At 41.1% G+C, this 19,027-nt stretch overlaps 1 protein-coding gene across 1 annotated transcript in view; it reads right to left on the bottom strand.

The window, feature by feature from the left end:
* LOC117257419 (carbohydrate sulfotransferase 11) overlaps positions 1–18,603 on the bottom strand; it is a 29,958-nt gene extending 11,355 nt beyond the window's left edge. Inside the window, exons 1-2 of the mRNA XM_033627600.2 lie at positions 18,084–18,603; positions 767–846 (exon numbers count right to left, since the gene is read on the bottom strand). Coding sequence (XP_033483491.1) covers positions 767–846; positions 18,084–18,177 — 174 coding nt within the window. The 5' untranslated portion in view covers positions 18,178–18,603. The remainder of the gene's footprint in view (positions 1–766; positions 847–18,083) is intronic.
* Between the last annotated feature and the right edge of the window lie 424 nt (positions 18,604–19,027).

Genomic DNA, 19,027 nt, shown 5'->3' on the forward strand with positions numbered 1-19,027 from the left:
CATGTGATCATCAGTTGGGCATGATAAAATCTGTAACACCCCTGCCGTCATCCTAATGGAACAATCTGTAGTATATCATATGGGTTTTGGATTGACCATTTATGATTATCTGTGCAAGTGCACTGGGTAGAATTCAAGGTGTGTCCAGGTGCGCACATTTTGTACATTTCAAAGGCAAACTGCATGCAGAAGTGCGTGCACAAAGTTTTATAAATCGAATTAGTTTTTAACTGTTCTTTTGTAACTTTTGGTTTGGATCTTATAAGATTTAAAGCTAGAACCTCCCATGTGGTCTTGAGTCCTGTGAGTTGATCAGTGTGGAAATGTTTTGGACTTTAATTTATTCAATTTTTATATTCAAACTCATAATAGCAGAAACAGTATAGACCAGGTAAGATATGAAACAATGACACCTTTCCATGCATTCAATACAGCGGATAGGCCAAATAATGTAACACTCATGAAAAGTGGTGTAAACTTATCAGCAAGTTATTGCCCCTCCATGCTCCCAGGCATCAGTGCCAGGAACACACAAAGAATCAGGATCATACATTTTCCATTCACCATCACCCTTGCCAAGAACACTTGTCTGTATGTATCAGTCAGAGCTTGAAATTGAATTTGCATCCTAAAATATATAAATATTTTGCCAAAAAATGCATGAGTAAGCCTTACTTACAAATAAATATTCAATGTGCAGACAGAGTTCAGGCTAGGCCTTAAAAGGAGCGATACTGCAGACTGTATGTGGTTAGAGAGGACTGACCTGGTCACCATCATAAAGCGTCTGTAGAGGACTCCTTCTTGACTTCTGCCCACTGCTTCTTTCACCAGCAGGCTCTGAGGCTGAGGAAACACAACACATCTGCCATGAAATCCTAAGTTAGGCAACAATCAGACTTAACATAATGAAATAGCCTATTATAGTACTTTATGAAATAACAACACTTCTACATTCAGCTAAACAATGTGGTCCACAAAAAAGACAATAAGTAAAAGAATAGAAGAGAAGTTGGAATATGAGAAAATAAATAAACATTGACTTTTACACAAAACTGTAAACAGAGTTCTTTGGATAAAAATGAAATAAAAATAGATATAATAAAAAGTAATGTCATAAATACAAATAATAAATAGTTACAATAATAAATAATACAAAGTATCAATTAAACACTAGGAAACAGTAGATGTTAAACAGCAGAAACCCTACAGAGCAAACTGTAGTAACACAGAGAATAAAACATTTTGCATGGGAACAATACTGGGAATTTTATTGGTTTATTATTGCCATGGTTGTATCTGCTCCAGTGCTCTTGTAATGGTAGATTAAAAAGGTTTTGGCTGTTCAGACCCTTTCAATTTAGAGTCCAATTAATTTTCTATATTTAAAACGTTACTCTCGTCAGAATCTGTGTGTTAATGAGAAGCAGAGAGGGAAGTCACAGGACTGAGATAAAGCTTGGGTACGTTGAGAAGCTTTACTGGATGAGCTTTCACACCAGCATTAGGTTACACAGCGTCACAGGGTCAGAGTCACAGTGCATAGTTTCACTGGCTGAACCTGAAGTTCATTTGGGCGAACATAGTGTGGCATAATGTGGCACTGCAGCTTTGTGATCTAATGCAGTGGAAACTTTAACCTACTGGAGTAAGATTCACCATAGCTTGAAACAAAATATGACATGAGACGTCTGAAAGGTTGGTTTCTACAGTACCTTAAGTTTTTAAATTGCTTTCCATGTGATGAAGGTTTGTGGCGGTCATGTTCAAATTTTGTTTGCTTTCAAACAACAGAACAGAGTAAAAAAAAAATGGCTTCTGCATTTAGTTTTATATAAAAGGAATAGGTAATTCACAATTTTGGGACATATGCTAATTGCTTTTTTACCAAGGGTTACATGAGAAGATCAATTTACATCTGTACATTAAATATGGAGGAACAGCCAAGAGATGTTAGCTTAGCTTAGCTCAAAGACTGGAAACGGGGAAACAGCTCGCCAGGCCCTGTCCAAATAACAAAATGCCTAAGAGCACTGATAATGCTTATGAGTTATCACATTAAACATTAGTTTGATTCACATATAATCTGAAGTTTCCAGTTGTTATGCTAAGCTAATACGCATTTAGCTGCACTGTTGCTCTATATACTGTATTTAAATGTGAATAAGGTATTTCCATCAAATTCTTCCCCTATCACATGCTATTTGCTAAGATGTAAGACAGGTTAGCTTACATTATTAGTCAAAAGATGGAGACTGCTTGACTTATCTCACCAACTTCTTTCAGTTGTTTGCTTATTGTACAGAGACTGATGGTAATACCATATTAATTATGTGACCAAGATGCAAAAACCTGCAGTTATTAATCACTTTACACATACTACAGCTTGTCTCCAGTCATGAAGTTTTACTGTTGGTAGGGCTTGGTGTCATTTAAAAAAATACGATACCACTACCAATAACAGTACCTTTAAAGTTATACCAGTACCAATTTACCTTATTCAATACCACTAGTTTGAATGGAGTGGTGTGTAGTTAAGACATACATTCAAACATTTTGATGGCATTTTGGTTCGCTTAACTGCCAACTTTGGCAAAACACCCCACTCAGCTGTTTAGGTTGTAGCTGCTGTAGCTGCGGCCAGCTGTGCACACACAGTGACTGGGCTTACATCGCAAGGCTAACATCAGCAGTCCAGAGTTTATTGGGACTGTTTAACAGCTTTGTTTGGATATTAGCCGCTGCTGTGTTAGCTTATGTGAACCTGGAAGACACTTAAGTAACAGTCTGCAGGCAGGAGAGCGTTTCTGGAGACAGCAGCAACAGAAAGTTTTCTGATCCAGCGCGAACTTCGTACAGTTCAGGATCAGAACCTTGACACAAAGGATTGATTGCAGGAAATGTCTGACTGGAGACGTTTTGATACTACTTGGTAATGGGTTATTTTGGCCGATACCTTATAAAATATCAAGTATCAATACCCAGCCCTACATATCGGTCCAGAGATTTAAACAATTCAACAAAAATAAAGCAAGAGAATTTATATTATAATGAAATGAACTGAAGGTTGCCTGATTTGTGTTTTCATATCTCAATTAAAACAGTACTTCTCAAATTGATGAAGTGGTGAGAGATAACCCAGTGAAAACAAGACACCTACTCAGGAAACTGAGTGACTCTGTGCTTCAGGTTTATTGCTGCCACCTATAATAAATTCAGTATAACTCAGTTGCCTACAATTCTTAGGAAATTCTTTCTTTGTTCTGTATTACTGAACAGAGGCAGTGCAGCCCATGCCAATCAAAGATTAACATGTGGCTTCTACACAGACAAGCAAAATGGCTGGCATGATATCCAGTTATTATCCTCAGTATTTGGTTTGGTGCATTAAAATCTTATGCTTTAGGCAAAATGCAAAGAAAGGAAAGACACAGAAGTTGCTGAGACATGCTTTGTCAATGCATAAATAGTAAAATGGAGGAATATTTGCAAACAGAGCCCTGAAGCTGTAAGCCGCTGAGTCAAGGAGCAAGAAATCTGTTTCAACTACTCATTTCACAGATCTTATGACTGTCATTCTGCAGTGTCGTCATTCAAACGTGTGTCAAAGTCTCACTGACTTCAGTATGTTTTTATTAATGCTTCCAAACAGCCTTTTTACATCAACCACATCCCTTCAGCATCGTATGCTGTCCTTAAGCTCCACAGATGCTTGCATGCAGATGACATTTGTCATCTGTATGCAACTGAATTTACAAGTACGTGGGACTTAATGCTAATTAGCGGTGTTCATTCAAGAGCCCAATCACATCCAGAGAATGATGCATTGACACACAATATTGAAACTACAGGAAGAGTCAGCTGCGTGACCATGTCTGTGTGTGTCTGCCGCTTTCCACACTGTGGTGTGATCGGCCAGTCATGTGTGCCAAGCAGCTTATGAGCTGTAAACCCACCGACACACTCACAGTCGAGACCTCCGATGAGACATGTGCAGTAATGAACGTGTAGTCATGGCCAAACTATGGAGGAATAAAGTAGATCTTATGAAATGTCTGACTGAGTTATATACTGTGGGCAACTCAAACTCCAACAGGAAAATGAATCCACACATCTTTGGTTCAAGAAATCTGGTGACGTAGTGACTATACTAACTAAGCCTTGTTTCCACCAAGAAGCTGTTACACATTACAACATTTATTTTTGCATTTCCATTCTCAAAAGTTATGGATGGTAATAGAAGCCTTCCATTTTGTAGCTTTTTTTTGTCTCCCCTCAGTTAAGGTACCTAGCACACTGATCTGATACTAGAATGGTTAGCTAGAGACACTGCAATCCACTGATTGGTCAAGAGAGAATTGTCAGTCTTGCTCTTAAAGTATTCAATGCACAAACCGGCTATTTTTAAATCGAACGCAACAGAGACACTAAACACTCTAGACTGTTCTTTTTTGTTGTAAAAATATCGTAGTGCAACCCTGTTCCTTGGACCATAAACGAGGTGCAGACGTTCCTCTGCATTGCCCATGAAGAGGAATTGTAGCAAGAGCTGGACAGAGCAGTGACACAACTATTTGGTAACAACTGAGCCTACATTTGAAAGTACTGTCTGCAGTGGAAACGCAAAACAGATCTAGGGTTTACGTACATGTCTGCACAGGTTATGTTCTTGTTCTAAGAGTACTATACTGTGTTAAGTGGAAACATGGCTAAGGCTATTGGGTGCTGAAGTAGCTGGCAAGCTAACGTGATACCAAGCCGGGCTAATGCTAGTTAATCACAGAAGTACCTGGGCTTCTCTCTTTTTTTCTCCCCCTTTTTTTCTTTTTCTTCTTCTCCTCCTCCCCCCAGGGCTTCTTGTATACTATTTTATTCAATAAAAAGTTACTGGAAATGGAAAATAAAGCTCCCCAATCGGTCAGTTGGCAACCAGGTCGGCTTAGCTCAGTCACTAACGGAATAATAGTCTAAGTTTACACAGTTAAATAAAAAGATGCATTTGTACCATTAACTCCTGTCATATAACTGTCCACAAACCACTGAGGAGCAATTTTTACATACAGAGATTAAATAACAGTAAATGCTGACACAAAGCTAATTAGCTATGATACCTTCCTCTTTTAGACTCTCTGGTTCTCTGTTCCCTCAAAGGTCAGTGCTGGTAGGATGGCTGGCTACTGAACCTACTGAAATTTGCAGGTTAAAGTTTACCAAACTCAATGTACATTAAAGCTTGCATAGTTTGTATCACCCCCACAAGCAAATTCAGGGGTCACTGTGATTCAATTCATACCAATGGCAGTTTCACTGGATGAAATGCTGGTGGGTCGAGGGCTTAATAATGCACAGTGTGAACATGATGCCAAATGATGCCTTATTAGTGGAATGAGCAGAGACAGAGATGCTGCTGCCAAAGAAAGGTTTTGTCCTCTGCCTTGAGCTACCAACGTGATGGGAGCATTCTGCTACAGTACACTGATTTATCTGACCTGTTTTCTCATCACATTAACACGTTCTTATGGAAACTGCCAGTGATTCAGGGACACGTTTCCAACATGACCACTCCCTAAGCCATCCTTCCTAAATGAAACACCCTTCAGCAGAGGTAACGTCTGAAATTATTTTGGAACTGACAAATACCTGGCAGACGGAGAGAGTGTTTCAGCAACAAGCTGAGATGGCACATTGACTGGGCTGAAAGAGTGCATTGTGTGTCATCACTCCCCTGCTAATGGCATTACTCAGCAAGAGAGGAAATTTACAATCCGCATTTTGTTATGAGGTATTCCACAAAGAGCCAGATGAAAATATCAGAGAATTAACTGCTTAATTTGATAAAGCTGAACTGAATGTCCTAAAGCTGGATGTCAGGGGAAGCAGAGAATGGAAAACTGGGCATTGTGGGGAAAACAGAGAAAAATGTGGGCCTATAAGAAGACATGAAATAGTGTCTAAAAAAGTGAGAAAATGCTATAAAGACACATACAACTTATAAAGCTATGAAGTCAAACCATGTGCTATTCTAACCAAACACTGTCTCAACTGTTAGCCCAAATTCCTTCATCGAGGAGATTCACCAACCCCACCTAAGACCTACTCAAAGGAAGGAGTAGTCCTGTTGGTTTAACCCTGTCTAGACCCAAAACTCCGCAGCATTCCTCCTGACTCGCACAAAACCGAGGGCTTCGGAAATGCAAAATATAGAAAGGCCAATGTGTGTTCCTCCCGTCCAAGCCATAAACGGAGCTCTGTGTTTAAGTCCCACTGGGAAAACTGGGGCCCCCTCCCCCCTCCTTGGCCTCTCCTGCCAAAGAGCAGCTTTACTGAGAGACACACTGTACAAGGGAAAGCCTGATCCTTTTAGGCCACAAATGTGTGTGTAAAGGGTGTTAGTGCAAAGGCAGAGGCATGTGGGTGGTGTAGTGTCTGTGTATTGAGTCTTTGGAGAGTGCATGCAGATGTAAGTCTTTCTGATCCTGTTCAGAGACAAAGGAAATTTTAGTTAACTAATTTTGGTATATAGTGGCATGTTTCAGCACACCTGCATTTAAAAAAAAACTTTCTGCGCATTAACAGGGTGATGATTAAAACTGAAGACAAGCTGACATATGCAGCTGTTAGATAAGCAGATGTCGCATGCTGTCTGCTCTTTTGGATCCTCTCCAATGTTTAAATCACTAAATGGAGACTTGATTGCTTGCCACAGTCAGCTCTGCACTCTGTCAAGTCCTTTAAATGTGTCATGAATTTTTGGAACTTTCCATTTTCGTTCACCGAAAACCAGCATTTTGCATAATCTCAGTAAAATTGGGACTAAGAGAGAGTCAACAGCAATTCTAGCAGCTCTGTGAGGAAGTACTAAGGCACAGTGCTGCTTTGAGTGCTAAATGCTAGTGTCAGCATGCTGCAGTAAAATGTAAACACGCTGATATTCACCATGTTGACCACCTGAGTTTATGCTGCATTCACATACTGTCAGCTGAATGGAAAGAACAGCAAAACTTCCTGTTATTCTGACCTGAGAGTCTTTCAGCTTTATTCCAAGGTGATTACCTGCACTGCAAAGGCTGATGCTAGAAAGGATGGTCTGGAGGGACAGGGAGGGATGCTCTGCTGTGATAGGTTGTTACGTCATCAGTTGTCCATGCTTTTACAAAGCAATGCAAAAGTGTTGATTTTGACCACAGCCACAAAACTTTTTTTTGCTATCATCGCAGGGAGTTTCATTTATCACAAATCGTCATGTTTTAGAAAGTATTCATATGTGTTTTGTTTATAAAAATCTGGAGGCTTTACTGAGGCTGGAGAATCAAATCAAATCAAATCAAATCAACTTTATTTATATGGCACTTTTCATACAACAGTAACACAAAGTGCCTCACAGAGGTTAAAAACAACAAAGATCCAAACAGAAAACAAAAAGAAAAGAGAAAACCCAACCCTCCCACCCAACAAAAAGCTATTTAGCTCATAAAATTGAGTTAGTAGCTAGGTAAGAATGATCTAAAACAGAGACATAAAATGCATCAAAACTAAAACCTATAGGCTAACTAAAATAACAAAAGATAAAGGTTAAATAAGATAACAACGTAAAAAGAAGAAGGGTAAGAATATAAAAAATAAATAAAAAATAGATAATAGATGGATAAATCGGTTATAAGAGGAATTTAAAATAGATAAATAAAGAGATCAGTTAAAAGCCTGATTAAAAAGATGAGTCTTGAGCCTCTTTTTAAAAACATCAACAGTCTCTGCAGCTCTGAGGTTCTCCGGCAGGCTGTTCCACAATCGGGGGCCATAATAATTAAATGCTGCCTCCCTGTGTGTTTTAGTCCTAACTTGTGGTATGGTTAAAAGGCCGGTGCCGGAGGACCTCAGGGTCCGCGAGGGTTGATATGGTAAAAGCAGGTCAGATAAATAAGAAGGCCCAAGACCGTTAAGACATTTAAAAACTAATAAAAGAACCTTAAAATCGATCCTGAAGCGCATAGGGAGCCAATGCAGCAATTTTAAAACTGGTGTAATGTGCTTCCGCCCTCTGGTCCTTGTCAGCACTCGTGCAGCTGAATTCTGTAATAACTGTAGATTTGAGATACTCTTTTTGGGAAGACCAGAGAGCAGGGCATTACAATAATCTAACCTACAGGAGATAAAAGCATGCATCAGCACCTCCGTGCTGGCCTGAGAGAGAAACGGGCGGACTCTGACTATATTCTTAAGGTGGTAGAAACCTGCCTTTGTTATGTTTTTAATATGTGGAATAAAACAGAGCTCAGAGTCAAAAATCACACCCAGATTTTTTACAGATTGTGTTGGTTTAAAATCCTGTAGTTTTGGTAAAAGTTTCTCTCTCTGGCCTTCAGGACCAATGACTAAAACCTCTGTTTTGTCCTGGTTGAGCTGCAGGAAATTCGCTGCCATCCAAGACTTTATATCTAAAATGCAGTTAAAAAGGGCATCAATTGGCCCTGTGTCATCAGGAGACACGGCGATGTACAGTTGCGTATCATCAGCATAACTATGAAAGCTGATGCCGTGCCTCCTGATGACATTCCCCAGAGGAAGCATGTAGAGATTAAAAAGAGTTGGACCTAAAATTGACCCCTGGGGGACCCCAAACTTTATCTCATGGGTTCCTGAGGAACATGTATCCATACTTACAAAGAAGTGTCGATCAGTAAGGTAAGAGACGAACCAGTTAAAAACAGTACCAGAGAGGCCGACCAGGTGCCTCAGTCTATTTAATAAAATGTGATGGTCTACTGTATCGAAGGTGGCGTTTAGATCCAGTAGTACCAAGACTGTGAGTTTATGGTTATCTAAATTGCACCTGATGTCGTTTAAAATCTTTAAAAGGGCTGTCTCGGTACTGTGGTTCAACCTAAAACCAGACTGATACTTCTCTAAAGTGTTATTTGTATTTAAAAAAAAAAAAAAAAAAATCATTTACTTGGTTAAAAACCAGTTTTTCTAAAATTTTGCTTAAAAATGGTAAGTTGGATACAGGTCGATAATTATTAAGAATGTTGGGGTCTAAATTGCTCTTCTTCAGAAGGGGCTTCACCACCGCTGTTTTGAAGGAGGCCGGGAAGACACCTGTCTGAAGAGAGCAATTCACCATGTACAGTAGCTGTTTCTCAAAGAATCCATAAAATGTTTTAAAAAATGGTGTGGGAATTGGGTCTAAAAGGCAGGTTGTGGGCTTTACTTGAGAGAAAACTCGACCAAGTGTCCTCGCATCAACCAGGGCAAAACTCTCCAGTGTTTCCTCAGGTAAAAGCAATGATCCAGGTGTGTCGACAGTTAAAATCTGTTGCGATAAGAGACTGGATCTGATGTCATTGATTTTACTTCTGAAGTGGTCTGCAAAGTCCTCACAAAGGGCATTGGTTGTTGTCTTAGGTGATCTGTTAAAATTACTGTTTGTTAACATATCAGTTGTGGAGAAGAGGAATTTGGGATTGTTTTTATTGTCAGAGATTAGTTTTTTGAAGTGGGAAATTCTTGCCTGTTTGAGAAGCAGTCAATAAGAAGAGACCCAGAGCATGTTGGAGGCTCCATGTCCAGGGGTGTGTGGATACTGGAGGACAACTGGCAAAAGGAACTCTGCCTTGAGCACGGACCCCACAGACCTCTCATATCTCTCTGGGTCTCCTAACACCCACTAACCCACCCACCCCTAACACCATACTGCCTAATCAAGGTGGTAATATCATGCTGTTATTCCATTTTGCAGTTCTGTATAAAAAGGTACAATCACGGAAAGGAGGGACAGAGTTGTCTCACCTCTGTGCTGGGAATGGATGTAGTGACAGTGCCGAAACATCGTCTGTATAAACGGGACAGCCGTCAGGATGGGATAATGGGTGGCATTGGTGTGACATTGTGACAATGTGTTATGCGCGCAACCCACTGCGGGAAAATTAAAAGGTAGCTTGCCGCAGTTAGTGTCTAACTTAAAGAAGAACAAGAACAGCAGCCGAAAATGTCCACAGAGTGGGAAAACAATGAGATCTGGGAGCTCCTAACCCTCAGCCATGTAACACAGAGGGTAAATGACTACCATTGCCATGTAAAGCCATTATTATTGTTTATCAAGCGCTGCTGACACATATGTTATATGTCACACTAGAGGCTAACACTGTTGTGTTATATGTCACCCCTATCAAGTTTCTATTGATTCCGCTATGTAAGTGTGCTGTCCAAAATAATGCCTAGGAGCAGCATGCTGCCACCATCATTTGGTTCTGTGTAAAAACACAAAGGCGGCATGAAGAAAGGACCTTGTAGCAGCCCTATAGCGTGATCTCTGGGTAAAAAGGGCTTGTGACTGCCTCTCCAGCCTGGGAAAACCCTCCAGCATACTCTGGGGGCCCTGGCTTGACTCTCAGCTGCCTGTCTCTATCCCACAGCCCCTAAGCAGGCTCAAGCAAGCCCCACTGGCCCAAGCTGTGCTCTGCTCCTCTGCCAGAAAACCAGAGGGAGGATGGGAGTTCAGTGAGGTTTGTGCCCATCTCTGAGGGCCCTCTGTTGGCTTTCCTCCATTGTCCACATAACCCTGGATGTGCAGCTGTGGACTTTGTCATTTTTCAGGGATTTGGTGATCCTGCTCTCTGAATGATGTTCACTATGATTGTATGAACAACATTTTGTGGTCTAGCAAATCACAGTTGGATAAAAACACATCCTGTCCAAAACCTCTGACCCATCCATTCTAGCATCAACCCACTGCTAACCTTGTAGTCACACCATATAGACTGCTTTAATAAGATATTTGTTATGTTACGTATTGGTAGCGTTTCGCTAACATGAGAAACCACAGTGAATCAGAGTGAATAGCTCATTCAAAATTCTATTACTTGACTGTATTATTGTTAATACTGAGTTTTTCTTGCAATGTAACTGCCAAGCAACGGTGGCTTTGGAGCCATTTTGCCAGTTGTCAGGTGAGACTTCTGTAGTTCTTTTCAGTGGGAAATACTGTTGCTGATATCACCGACTTGGAATCACAACAAGGAGGATAACGTGAACTGTGGTTTTTAGAAAAGCCACAGCTGCAGTTGTGGTAAACTGTGTAAACAAAAGGTTCCGCTGAGGCTGAAGGGAATGGCTTTTCTGAATTTCTAAATTGTGTTCCAGTGAATTGAACTGATATTTGACTGGATAATTGAATACTTGACCTGATGATGGTGCTAAGAATCAGAGGATCAAAAAAAATCATTCATCCTCTGGGGACCATCACTGTCTGTATCAAATTTCATGACAATCCGTCCAGTATTTGTCAAGATATATGTCACTCTGGAACACAGGGATAAACCGACTGACTGCCATTTGTGGGGTGAACCACACAGCAGCACAATGACTTTGGTAAAACAACAGAATTCTGTTGAGTGGAGGTCTTATTGAGCAATATCAACAGCAAAAGGACAAACCTGCAAACCAATCACTTGAGGATTTCGGCTCTGAAAGCAGATGGTCTTTATGGAAGAAAAAAAAATGCTCCAGGGTACTGAATCATCAGCTCTTGCAGCACTGTGTCATGAATATGCAGCTGGCTGGAGGAGAACAGGTTGGAACAGCAGGGCCACCCTGACCTGTCGGAAGATGGCCCCGGATGGCTGAGGATCTGACAGCAGTTAAAAGACTGAACTGATTTTAGCTGGCAACTGCAGCATGTGAGGATTAGGTTACACTGTTCCTTTGTGGATACTTTGTTTTGTTTTAATTGGACAATGTCACATACACAAGTCTTTGTGAGACTACAGGGACGGAGACTGATGCCATTTCTGAATTCAGTCCAGAGAAGCCCTGTCGTTGTTCCAATGAAGCTGGAGTGTTCATTTTTAAGACTCTTTTAGGGCCTCAAGTCAAGTCCAGACAAGGAAGGTATGAGGTGGGGGTACCTCTCCAGTACAGGGATAATGACAGTAGCCCCGAGGACCAAGCGATAGTCTCAAGTTCTGCTTGTAATTAAATAGCAAGAATGAGTTACCTAATAACCATCTACTCACATCTTTATCTATAAATGTTAGCGGTGACATGTAAATCAGTGTTTTGGGGTTTTATTCCCAAGGGGGTGTATAGGAAAAGATCCTCACAGTGCTATAAAACATACCACATACCAGACCATGCTGCCCCACACAGCCTCCTCTGTCTTTTTGTCTGTGTAAACTTTATAGAGAAACCACAGCTGCCCTTGTAAAATAGACACCACACACTGAAAGAAATGCTCATTTTAAAAGAGACAGTTCATCCCAAAAATCGAAAATTCATATTTTTCCTTTTACCAGGAGTGCTGTCTATCAGTCTAGATTGTTTTGGTGTGAGCTGCCAAGTGTTGGTGATATCGGCTGTAGAGATGTCTGTCTTCTCTCTCCAATATAATGGAACTAGATGGCACTCAGCTTGTGGTGCTGAAAGTGCCAGGAAAATATGCTTGGTGAGCTCGCAGTAGATGCACGCTTCATAATAATTGGTGTGTGTAGTTTGCTAGAAAGATAACAGTTCTTTGATGAAAGTGCTTACAACAAGGTCTGTGGATGGTAACTGAGTTCTGGAAAGAGACATTTCAGTTGACTTGTTCAAATGTATTTTTTGGCGCTTTGAGCACCACAGTGCCATCTAGTTCAAACTCACGACAAAACAATCTAGATTGATAAATAGCACTACAGGTAAGAGGGGAAAGATGTATTTTTGATTCGGAGGTGAACTGTCCCTTTAATGAGTCATTTCTTCGGGAACAGAGTCAAAAGTCCTTGTAAGAAAGACAAAATCTGGCAGAGCTGAAAAAATTTGAGATCTTTTAACCCAGGTTGCTTGTAATGTGGTGGATCACTCTATTACTGTAATATCAAGAGGATGAGTCAAGATAATGAATGAAACATGTTGATCTGTACTGGAAACAAGTGAAATCATGTCAGACCAACAGGCAGATTTTGCACTTCAGGGTAAAAAAAAAAAAAGATGTCACGATGGGTTGAAATGGTCAGTTTTTCCAGTGGGGAGACATGTCATGCTCTGTAAAACTATTATTTCCACCCTCTGTCTCTGTGACTGTGCAGCATACACGGCAAGTACAGTGAGCCAACTCTGCATCTATGTAATTATCCTAAATTTAGATTAGCGCTGCGAATCCTGTGGCAAGAAAAGGGAACATTCAAAAACGGGACATTTGATACTGTGTAACTCTGACTTGGCGGTGCATTCCTTTGTTATGTGGCTGCTCTCTTGCAGCTTTATATAGTCTTTGAACAAACAATATGACCTCTACCCCATATGGAGCAAGGGAGGGAAGGTGTTCTAAATGCAAATAGGACAGACTGGCTGCATATCTAAAACCAATTTAAAGTGATTTAAAGCTGACAGGCAGCTTTAATGTCTGAAACATGAGATGCACTCCGTGTACATTCAAGCTACTCAAGAACAAAAATACCAGAGGCAACCTCTTAGATGCTAAATAATCACCTTCAGATGTTTCACCGGTCACTGATATAGCGCTGATATACCTGCTTTTATCAATGCATGTGTGAGCCCATGATGGCTACTCCACGAATCCTGTGCCTCTTCCCAGCACTGCTTGTGCACATCCTCAGATATTAACTAGATATCACCAAAATGCAATTAAGCACACTATACGAGGCGTCCGTATCAGAATGTGAAGTGAAGTCAGCAGAAGACTAAACAAACAGTGGCTTCAGGTTTTAAAGAGAAACTAACAGAGGTTGTTGCGTCTTCCACTTCTGTCGATCTTACCCTCATCTGTCGCCATGTTTTATTATGGTGGCTTTGTGCAAAATCAGAGGTTCTCAAGGGAGAAATTTGGGTGTTAGCCAAGGATGATTTGGCCCGAATGTGTCCCTAGTTGGATATACTTTTTAATTCTCCAGGCACATATAATGTAGGCAGTAAAGTATGTGAACAGTGCTGCTCACAGTGCATCAACTTATCTTGTTGTATGCCTTGGTGAAAAGCAAGCAAAACACTAGTTTTAATGATGGCTCACACATCCCTGGCACACTGGCATAGAATCTAACTTAAGTAAAGCTCACAATGAGAATTTGTTCCATCGACTAACTGCTAATCATCTCAACAGTGCTGACCTTTGTAGAAACTGAGAGCTTGAGAGTACAAAGTGAAGGAAGCTATCATTTTAGCTGCTGCAGCATCTAATTTTCTAAAACCCTCCTGCCGGAATATAAAGTGTTCCACAAAACATTTGGCACAGTTTGCAGTAAGTTATCATATCTGCTAACTAGCTGATTTTTTGGCCACTCAGGGGCAGCCGACACAAACTGAAACATAACACTGACATATTACCTTTTAAGGTGATATGGAAAATCTATTTAAACATCCAGCAGTTACGGCACAACATTATCATTCATTTGACACAATGTGTTTGGCCACCTGGAGAATATAATAGCATGTCTACACAGGAGGTGCTTCAGCCATGTTTTTCAGTCGTCAGTCTCACAGACCCCTGACGGATACAGATAGGCTGACAGATATTTTAATGAATACAGCTGTCTGCACAGGCTGTGTAATGGCTCCTGTTTTATTTGTGCTATATGTGCGTAAAGGCAGTCCACTCACTACAATGACTGTGTGTTAGACTGCTGCCAAAACACTGAGAAGTGTCCAGGGTACACGCTGGATCTCATTGCCCTTCCACTCCTCCCGATCCTTACCCAACAACACTATGCCACGTGTCCTGTGTCACCACATCTCTTCTGCGCCTTCTTCCTTTCTCTCAGTTGTTGACCATTAGCTCTGTGGCCGTGCAGTGTTTGAATGTATTATAAGAACAGTGCCAATGTGGCTCGCTAACGTTAGCAGAGATGCTAGTGGAGGCATGTTCTTTTTTTTTTACCTAGAATGGCAAAGGCATGACCCTTCCTACTCTGCCTTTGACTGGCTTACCCTGATATTCTTCCACTAACACTGACCAGTGTCACTCCTAAACCAAACCAATCCTTGCTAACGTTAGCTGAGATGCTAGCAGAGATAAGTTGGGGTCAGTAGTGTCAATGGATCCTGTGCGGACACAGACAAAGGACTTAAGCTGCTGGTAAGCACGCTGCTATCAGCATGGTTACGGTACTTTTCCACAGTCTCACTTTCAGGAGAGTCTTCTTTCCCATAAAAAACACTGCCAGACTATGTCACATATACACATAACGTCTAAAAGTGGAAAGCTTGGCCGGTATAAGTCATGGAAAATGAGAACCATGCAACTTTTTCATTTGTCTCAAACATCAAGTAAGTTTGTTAGGGTTAATTTGCCTAGTTTGACATTGCACGTCCTTCAACGCAACTACTGGGCATCGCAGTGTTGATGCTGAAAGAATACATCATGCAGCCCTAGGTTGACGCATATTAGAGCTACGTTATGTCAATGGCTAACTTACAGAAAACTGTTTGCCGTCATCTTACATTACATATAATTTTATCCCAGGAAGATTACTGTAACAATTGATTTAATCACAAACAACAAACTTCTACGAACTTCCAAAACGTTCAATGGTTTTTGCTAATTCCATGACTTTTCTCGGGCTAGAGAATGAGACTGAAATTCCATGATTTTTTCCAGGTTTTCTATGACCTTGGGAACCCTGTCAAGCACAGGTTAGACTAATAATGTTAACGATGGCTCTGTTGAAGTTTCCATTCAAGTGGTGTCCTATTAAACCATGATACCAAATGCACAATATCAGGGTCCTCACACTGACACACCTGCAATGCAGCCATTGATTATGTCATGAATAACATTGGTGTTTTACCTTCTATTACCTGTAAATCAGCTGTGAAAAAGGCCTTTGTCTTATTAGCTACTAGTGAGTGCTTTATGGTGAATAAGGATTGGTGTGACAGTAGGAATACTGAAATGCTGTTATGTTCCTGCTCCTCTGCCACAGGAGCAATGGACACTCTGGATCACTGCTAAACGCCATTCAGAGGGAGCCACAGAGCGGAATTGCTGCCCACGTTTGGTTAGTGAAACCATACAGCTATTTTGGTGAGGTCCAAAAATGTAACCAACATATGATGCTTGCTCCAAGAGACATGAGGGGTCAGGGAATGGACCAGTCTATCAGAGATTGCCCTTCAGTCTGGTTCCTGGACACCACCATCAATGTCTGGGATGACATCAATGAATTCACTGAGACTGTGGTGGATTTAATTTGCAAAACAACTGTACCCAAAACTGCAGTTAAATCATTTTTCAACCCGAAACCATGAATTACCAGAACCATCCAGGACGCCATAAACACATGCACTGCAGCCTGTCTGGAAACATGGACAATTATAAGGCAGCAGCCTACATTGTAAGAAGAGGCAAAAAAGGGACTAAATTGAAATGCACAAGTTGAAGGAGCTGACAGGATCACATCTGACTGGACCTGTACCTTCTATGATTTCATGTGACAAATAAACTGACTGAACTGAATAGAGTTTAACAGAACAATAAATTGAAAGAACTTTTAAAATGGGAGGACAACTCAGGGAGGCACACTGAACCAGCTACTGTATATGAAACATCAACACAAGAAAACTCCTGGAATGCATCGAACATGACAGCCTGATGAACAGTGCACAATCATCCAAGGGATTCAAGGTTTTTTATTTGACCTTGAATGCTTTCAACAGTCCCAACAAACTTACTTTAGTGGTGTAACAGCACATTTCAAGCAAATACTATTCAGGAGTATGTCAGGATGTAATCTGTCCCCACAAGAGACTGGTCTTTCATAGATTTCACATAACTCTAAACACTCTCTGCTCCATGTCTCACATCCAGAATGGACTGACTCTCTTAAAAACCTAAACCCTCCTCACAGTATGGGCTATATAAGCTTTTTTGGCCTGTGATATAGCTTGGCATGTCTGAATGAGGCCATTGTATGTGGCAGAGAGGGACCTGGAAGAGGTGAAACAGATCGAGGTCCTGCTCCGCTAACCAGCCAGCTGCAACCTCTCCACGTAGCAGGGGAAACACTCCACTAATCAGTTTGCTAATGAAACTGTTCCCCCACCAAGACCTGTGGTTCTCAGGGAAATCCAGATGCAGGATAAAAGTGTAGAAGGGCAAACATGATGGTAGGGGGGAAGGACATACTGTACTAAGAATCAGTAACACACAGAAATCCTTTGAGTATCATGTGAAAGGCAGATTTTCTCCATTCAGGCACACTTGCATCAGATTATTACCATGCCTTACAGTAGTGTCAGTGCATGACATCAGTGGATTTGATTATTATGACGTGGACATGGCATGAGTGAACCAATACAGAATGGAAGCAGCTCGCCTGCTGTAACTACTGAGATCAGACCAACAGGCCATTAGACAGTTAGATATTATTTGCTATAATACAAATGATGTATTTCCAGGATACATCCAAAATATGTCATAACTGAATGCAATCTCATATCTATTGATAAAGACAAATATATACTCACAAGGCTGTGTAATACATAGATATAATATCAATATTGTGATGTGAGACTAGATATTTCCTTCAATTTTGGATATCGTATTATTATACATGGTGTCTTTTCCTGGTTTTAAAGGCTGCATTACAGCAAATTCGTGTAATTTTCTGAACTTACAGACTGTTATATTATTTGCCTTTACCCATTTTGTGAAAAAAACAATAGTCCACCCTACAATATCGCTGTAATATCAATATTGAGGTATTTGGTCAAAAATATCGTGATATTTGATTTTTCTCCATAGCCCGGGTTTAAAGGGTCTAGTTTAGAGTCTATATTCTGTAGGCTGTTTCTACATCCTGAAATAGATTCTGGTGGTACATTCTTATTTTATTTCTGTAATTTAGACTGGTTATGAATAGAGGAAAAAAATTAAAGACTTAAACTTGGCCTATTGAAACAGGGGTGGTGAAGCAATGATGAATCGACTGTAATATCTGACATAGGCCTTTCTCTTCTTTTCCTCACTACTACTGAGGCATTACATTTATTTTATCTTAGATAAAGAAAGGGGAATGTTTAAACAGTATTTGTGATAAAGACTGAACATCTGGATGTATTGTGGCTATTGTGATGAAGAACCCCTGCTCACTCACCTGGCTTCAGACTGCTGTTAAAGTAGAGGATGACCATAATGAAACATCCCAGACACAAGGCAAAAACCATCCGAGTGACTTTAGGTTTCCTCATCCTGAGTCTGTGGAGACGAGCGAGGAGCCGAGCCCAATCCTGCAGCCAGGGTTCATGCAAGACGGACGCTGTTGTTGCTGTGACGGCCGTGTCTACTTTATCACCGATAAGAGCATCGATCCGGCTCGCTGACCTTTGCTGCTCCTTATCTTCCTGTACATCCTTGGATGTCCAGTGTGGAAGTCGCAGCGGTGAAGAGGGTGAAGGCAGAAAGAAATGAGCCAGGCTGCAGGTCCGCCGGTCCGCCGTGTCTCACCCCCACCGTAACGGTACTGAACGCCGACTCACAGAGACGAGAACAGGAGGCATTACTGTCGGTGTATCCGAGCACAGGCCGCCGGTCTGTTTGTGTAAGGGGGGGTAACAGCCTCTTTCCAAAGGTTTGGTTCACTTGTTAACCCCTTTCTCCCCAAACATTAGCGGTGCCTCGAGAAATGATAGTCGAGCTCGAGCCTACACCGTTTAAATACAGAGGCTTCCGGTTGGACCTTTCAAGGTAAAACACCTATCCATGGGCTGGATAGAAGATATAGATAGATAGATAGATAGATAGATAGATAGATAGATGAACATGTGCAAAACATAAAAGTAGCAGGGGACTTTTACTTTTGGAAAATAAAGGCATTTACACCACAGAGTGACGCAGAAAAGGCGAACATTGGTTCATAGAATGTAAAAGTTTTTGATGCTCAAAATTTTCTGGTGGTGGTGGAGGGGCCCACACCCCTCAATTCTTATGTGCCACTTGCCAAGGCACCATTGAGCAAGGCACAGAACCCCCAACTACTCGAGGTGTCTGTCCATGGGCAGCCCCCTCACTCTGACATCTCTCCATTTCATGCATGTACAG

This window comes from Epinephelus lanceolatus, chromosome 1 (assembly GCF_041903045.1).
Source record: "Epinephelus lanceolatus isolate andai-2023 chromosome 1, ASM4190304v1, whole genome shotgun sequence".
In the NCBI taxonomy this organism is placed as follows: domain Eukaryota; kingdom Metazoa; phylum Chordata; class Actinopteri; order Perciformes; family Serranidae; genus Epinephelus; species Epinephelus lanceolatus.